The sequence below is a fragment of the Syzygium oleosum genome, unplaced genomic scaffold, assembly GCF_021117445.2.
Source record: "Syzygium oleosum isolate NSW1041296 unplaced genomic scaffold, Sole_v2.1 Sole_v2.05, whole genome shotgun sequence".
Classification (NCBI taxonomy): domain Eukaryota; kingdom Viridiplantae; phylum Streptophyta; class Magnoliopsida; order Myrtales; family Myrtaceae; genus Syzygium; species Syzygium oleosum.
In genome coordinates, this window is record NW_026607489.1 from 12811871 (window position 1) to 12818739 (window position 6869).

The 6869-nt window shown below is 38.4% G+C and overlaps 1 protein-coding gene across 1 annotated transcript; it reads left to right on the forward strand.

Moving 5' to 3' along the window:
• The first annotated feature begins 580 nt into the window (after window positions 1-580).
• On the forward strand, window positions 581-2904 carry LOC115678419 (inorganic pyrophosphatase 2-like). Its single transcript, XM_030601816.2, has 4 exons — window positions 581-789; window positions 1163-1284; window positions 1393-1594; window positions 2324-2904. Exons 1-4 carry the CDS (start codon window positions 652-654, stop codon window positions 2666-2668), a joined length of 807 nt encoding a protein of 268 aa, XP_030457676.1. The 5' UTR covers window positions 581-651; the 3' UTR covers window positions 2669-2904.
• The last annotated feature ends 3965 nt before the right edge of the window (window positions 2905-6869 follow it).

Here is a 6869-nt window from a genome sequence, read left to right on the forward strand (position 1 = left end):
AATATGGTTTAGAGCAGTTAATATATCTTATATTGATCCCATTTGTTTCGGTGTGTGGTGCTCATTACCAACGCCGCTATCACGGTTCGGTCTTCACGGAAGAGATAGGTTGAAGGAGAGAGTTGCGGTGTACCAGTCTTCACAATACCGTGCCTATAACGCAACAAAATGTCGATTCTAGTGGAGATATCTTGATGCAAAAAGATACATGAATTAAGAGGAAGCAAACCTCAATTAATGCATATCCTAATTAGCACATAACTCATTGGCCCACGTGTACATCATCGGAGATCATTGACTTATAAGAATAAGAAAAATGACACAAACAGTCCCTGAACTTTTGTTTAATGTGCAATTTGGTCCATGAATTTTTAATTTGTTCAATGTAGTCCCTGAACTTTAGCTTAATTGAAACAAAAAGTCCAGGGACCACATTGAACAAACTAAAAGTTCAGAAACTATATTGAACAAATTAAAAATTTAGGGATTAAATTGTATATTGATCCAAAATTCATGGACTATTTATGTCATTTTCCCTATAAAAATCCGATCAACTAAAGAGTTGGCTAGTAAAGTTTCAATTCTCTCTCTCTCCCTCTCTTCCTTCACAGCTTACGCGCATTAATTGCTGTAGTTTCAAAACCTCAAGAAATGGCTGATATCATGGTGTTGTTCGACTTCGACAAGACCATCATGGATTGGGACTGCGACGATTGGATTGTCCATGAGTTGGGGTTGACCGATTTGATTGATGAGCTTCGTCCTACCATGCCCTGGAACTCTCTCATGGTGAATTCCTGTTTTTTTTTTTTTTTTGGTTTGCTTTTTCTCATATTATTATTTTTTTTGGTCGAACTCATGAGAGGTTCATCTGAATCTGCCTTTGCTGAATTTTTCTTTTCCTGGAGAATTGGTTTTTCATTTCATTCTCTCCGTGGATTTTCCTCATCTTGGTGTACCGTAGAACACCCCAATTTTGTGAACAATCTCTTCGTACCTTGGCAAAATCTGTACAGCACAATTTGGTCTAGTATTTTTTTTTTCTCTCCAGAGAATTTTTAGGGCGATAATAGCGCTTGAGTTGAAGTGCGGGGTCTTGTCTATTTGAAGCTTTTGAAATCAGAGGCCGATGCTTTTGTGCACAACCCAAAAATTCTTGCAGGACAAGATGATGGGGGAGCTTCATTCGAGAGGAACAACAGTCGAAGAAATTGCAGATGTTCTGAAAAGAGCTACGATGCATCCCAGGATAGTTCCCGCCATCAAATCAATTCATGCTTTGGGGTAATAAATCGAAACGAAGCGGTTTCTCTCTTTCTCTGCTCGGCGCTCAGTTTTGGAGCAAAGGAAATTGAGTGAGGTTATCTTTTCTCGGGGATCGAATTTTTTCAGGTATGAGCTGCGGATCGTAAGTGATGCCAATATCTTTTACATCGAGACGATCCTGAAACATCTGGGCATACGGGAGTGTTTGTCCGAGATCAACACAAACCCGAGCTTTGTCGACGAAGGAGGGAGGCTCAGAATTTTGCCTTTTCATGACTTCAGGTCCTCTTCTCATGGATGTGGTCTCTGCCCTCCAAACATGTGCAAGGTAATGAAAGATGTATGTCTGGTTTTTTTTCATTTTCTATCCTTGATTGTTGCCTGCTTCTGAAGGAGAGAAGCTTCTTGAAGTTTCAATGCATGCTGATGAAAATTCAAACGAGCTTTCAAAAATTAGGAACAAAATCCGTGACATTTTGACGAGAACCATTTAGAAATGCGTTTGATAACTGAACAAAATTTCTTTTTATTAATAATATTTTAAATTTTTTAATATTTCTTTCTTTTCTTTTTTTCTTCTTCCCCTTCGTTGGCCCATGGCTAGGGTCGGCTAGGCCATCCACCAGCGAGGGCAGCCCTCGCCGGCTCCGACGAGGGCTGGACCCTCATCTCCGTCCTCGCCAGATCTAGCGAGGGCGGCAGCGAGGGTCTCCCTTGCCCTCGCCGGCCCTGGCTTGTGGTCGGCTGCCCAAGAATATGAAGAAGAAGAAAAAAATTTATTTTTCATTTCTGATTTTTGTTCCCAGAATCAAGAATTAACTTTTTTTTATTATTGATTCTGTTTCAAAGTTGATTCTGGGAACAAATTTGCATCTAGGAACAAAATATTTACCAAACGAATTTTTTTTTTTTTTTTGTTCCGGAAAACAAAAAAAATAGAATCGGATACTATTTGGCCGGTTAACAAATAGCCCCTAAATCTTTTAGGGTCAATCAGGATTACCATATATATATATATATATATATATATATGAAGATACGTTATAACGTTCTACAGGGGGCGGTGATTGAAAGAATACAGGCCTCGGTATCTGCAGAGGGCAAGAAGAAGAGGTTCATCTATGTGGGAGATGGGGTTGGCGACTACTGCCCAAGCCTGAAGCTCTCGGAGGGCGACTTCATGTTGCCGAGGAAGAACTACCCGGTCTGGGACTTGATCTGCAGGAATCCCACGCTGTTGAAGGTGGAGATTCGCGAGTGGACGGACGGCGAAGAGCTGGAGCGAGTCCTGCTTCAGTTGATCAACACAATAGCCGCTGAAGAGGAGTTCAAATCTGGCCAGTCGATTTCATCAGACCGCAAGCTGCAGACAGTTGCAGACCGTTGCCGTGTCTGCCCATGAAGCCCTCCCTTCCAGCTGTCCCCGTACCTCAGTAAGAACTTTTACGATGATGGCAAAATAAGAAAAACAATTGTGGGATGTAACTGGTTTGACTTGATATTTGTACTGCCGCACTAGTTTTTGGACAGCTCTTTTAGATTGATTCAGCCTAAGGTCCATTGGCAGCCAAAAAATTATGCTTGGCTGATGAAACAGTGATTAACTAAAGAGTTGGCTAATGAGACTGCAATTCTCTCTCTCTAGCTTTCGTGCATGACTGCTGTTGTTTCAAAACCTTAACAAATGGCTGATATGGCGGTGTTGTTCGACTTCTAAACGACGATCATCGACCGGGAGTGCGACGATTGGATCATCCATGAGTTCAAATTGACCGGTTTGTTCAATGCGCTTCTTTCTACTGTGCACCGGAACTCTCCCGTAGTAATTTTTTTGTTTTGGGATGGCACCATTTCCACACGCTTTTTAATAAAACACGCTCTTTTCATATTAAAAGATCAAATTACCGTTCAGCTTCGTTAAGCATGTAATGATAATTAACAAGACAATTTTTAATAAGATTAACGATCTATGAGTAATTGTCTCTCAGTTTAATTCAAAATTTCCTTCTTTATTGTTTTTTTTGTGGCTAGCTTGAGTAGAACAATTTAGTTTTTTCTCCAGAATAGCAAAATCAAAACCCAATCAGACGAGAAATGCTCGATAAAGTAGCAAATTAAACACAATTAGTGAGACGTCTACTTTATCTCACTATCACTCAGCCTGACCATGTGACCCATGACCAGGCCTGGCCTGGATCAAGTCAAGTGCCGTGCACGACCAAATGCATATTTGGCTCGAAATTCACTTTGGGATTTTTAATTTCTTTGTTCCTTCTGATCTTAAAACTATGAAGGCTAAAAGGAGATCAAAAACGACAAATCAAGAATGATTTCGTTATTGTTCTATCATGAAGTAAGTTATTGTTGAACAAAAGAAGAAGAAGAATAAGAGGAGGAGAAGAATACACGTATTGGGGAAAAATACGTAACACTGTTTGTTGTAATCAGAAAATTTATCGAGAATGCGACAACAAAATAAACAAGAATTGGAGGTGAGGTACGGCTAGCCGAATCTCCTTAAGATGATAAGTTCCTGCCAATGGTGCTAAGCAGCTTCACGAACTTCGCCTCCCAAAATACAACACCTTGAACCTGTTGGTATTAGCACTATACGAACAAGACTTTGTCGAACACTTCTTGAAACCGGCACACTTAGAGAAAACTTGAAGAGAGGAAACATTGGTGATTTTTGCTTCTTGTCGGAATGCTTCTTCTCATAATGAAGATTTTGAATTCTATTTATAGAATTTTTGAATTCATGTACAGAAACGTACATGAATCACGAAATAAATAGATTCAAGAATCTAGTAGATACATGAATTAAATAGATACAAAAATCCAAGAAATACATTAATCAAGAATTAAGTAGATACACGAATCCAAGAAATACATGAACACGAGAAATACATGAATTCATGAGATACGTGAATGGAAACAACGTATCTCGTTTTGCTCACATTCGTTGATCCATTAACCCACCATAAATACAACAGTTATTACTATTGCTCATGAACTATGCCGTGAAATTATTTTCTATGAATAAGTGTATATTTTGATGCGAAGAGGTTACGAGTAGATATGGATTACCATGAGAAATCACTGAAAGCGCAAAAGAACCGATTGCACTATCTTTCCACAACTCAAATTAACCACATTAGGAGATCAACAGATTGATCAATTCACGATCCCGAAAATAACCAATTTTTCTTTTTTACTTTGAAACATAATTTTACTTAGAATGAAGACATTTTTATCATATTTATTGATTCATGACACTGGAGATTAATTAATTAATTAGTTTGGAAACTTAGCATAAATATGGCATGGGAAGGAGAAAGAAGGCAAGATTAATTCTATTAAGAGAGGGGTAACGTTAAAGAAAAACTTAAATGGTAACAGTGACACTGAGATGGGCATTTTAGGGAGCATTACTCAAGAAGAAGATCAATCGAGGAAACTGCATGTGAACTTGAGGCTTCGTTTATTTCATGGAAAATGAATGATTTGGAGAATATTTCCTTAATGTGCTAGCAATTCAATTTAGTTTAATAGAATGAGTGTTTTCATTAATTTTCCATCATTACTTTTTCTAATCTAACCATTGAATAAAATTAGTTTAATTCTTTTTGATTTTTTGCACGAAAAAAAATTAACTTACTGTGCTCTGGATAATTTAGATTAAATTCTATAAATTAATTCTTTTGAAAATTTAAATTACGTAAGGCTGTCTTAAGTAATTTTAACCCCCAAACAAGACAAAAAAAGAAAGGAAGAGGAGAAAGAAGTGACGTGGCATCCTATGCAAAATGGAGAAATTCAAAAAAGAAAAAAGAAAAAAAGAGCACATTCTTCGTAAAAGAGTATGAGAGAGCACATTCATCAAAAACATACCCGGCTAACAAATATTTTCTACCGCTTTATATAATTTTCTCCGGAAAAATCCTTAAGAGCTCCCGCCTCTGTTTGTTACAAGCAAAGACTCTCACTCTCGGAAAGTGGCCTTTGTAACGTTTTCCTGATGTGGGTTACATTAATTGAGATTGTTATTACCCTCTTGTAAGTCTGGTCTAATAAGGTTAGATATAAGGTTTCTTAATTAGTCGGATATGGGTCCGGCTTGTGTGGGTCGAGTTCGGCCCGGCCCGTTATGAGAGAGCTTGCCTGGAAACTCTATAAATAGAGCTGCAGGTCCCTCCTCTGCACCCAACTCTCTTCAATCTCTCTCAAACGCTCTCAAACTCACCTAAGCCTTCCGTGAGCTAGCTGAGGCGGTCTCATAGCACCGGGACTTTGGGGGTGACAGGGGAGAAGACCTACGGCACCGGTTCGTCGTTATTTCTGCATCCAGAGACAATGAAATCCAAATCAGGTGCACAAATTCTATCCATCCTTTTACCGTACCGTCAATATCTCACTATGGTGATCCTAAGGCGCTCGGCTGAGCCATACGGGCCGGCCAATAGCCTTTCCCGTGTTGAAGAAACAGAGCAATTCCATCTGTGGAATTGAATTTGTGATCCGAAGGGGAAGGGAAATTATGAAGATAATGGGAGGGTAATCGTCCGTAGACCACACTACATCTTTCTTCTACTTCTGATATTTGGAAACGTTCTTGTTTTATTTCTTCTTGCTTATCTTTTTCCTGTTCCAGGAATCGCTCAGAACATGATCTGGAAAGTCGGCCGGAATGCGAGGGAGGAACCGACCTTGATGAAGAAGACCTAGACGAAGATTACCGCTGCATGCCTTTCCGTACGTTTGAAGGAGATAAGGGGAAGGGATGCCGTTCAATCACTCGTTCTTGTTTTTCTTCGAATGCGATAAAGAAAGGATGTATAGTTGAACCATTCTTTTCCAGTTTCTAGATCAATCTGGATGCTATGTGTTTGATCCCGTGAAGAAAGAGCACAGTTGAACCATTCTTTTCCAGTTTCTTGATCAATATGGATGCAATTGCACTCACTACGTATTACACCTAAGCACTTGGATGCTAAATCATATTAATAGGAATCTCCTTTCACTTTCTATGACTGCTGCAGGGCCCTCCCTTGTCCATTGACGAAGATGGTGTTGGAAAATATATGCTCCTTCGAATTGTAGAAGAAAAGAAACTTCAATTTCAAAAGGGGTGAACAATAAAATCAGACTTTGAGGTGTGATATCATTTTCTTTAAGGAATTATTTGCCCCACGAAGTTGCTAATGGTCATCGGCAAATTTTCTCCAGGATACAATAAAGTCTCGATTAAGAATACCGAATAGCAATTTCGGTATATCTCTAGGATCTCTCTAGGAAAACAATTAGAAAGAATGGCCACAATTTTTCGGAATGAAAAAAAAATGTCTAAAATTTCGAATGAAGAGACTTAATATTCAAGTAAAAACGGACTCACTAATCACACCCTTTCGAACAAAGGCGTCCCTTCATCAAAAAGATGTATAGTGAATTGGTACAAAATCAAAACTCACGTTGAAAAAAGATATATGAAAATTCGGAATAAAATAATAATAAAATAAAAGAATAATATTTTTTAATTATTATTATTTTTTAATCATTTTTATTAATCCGAATTTTATAAATTCTGAAAAAAAATCTTTGAACAA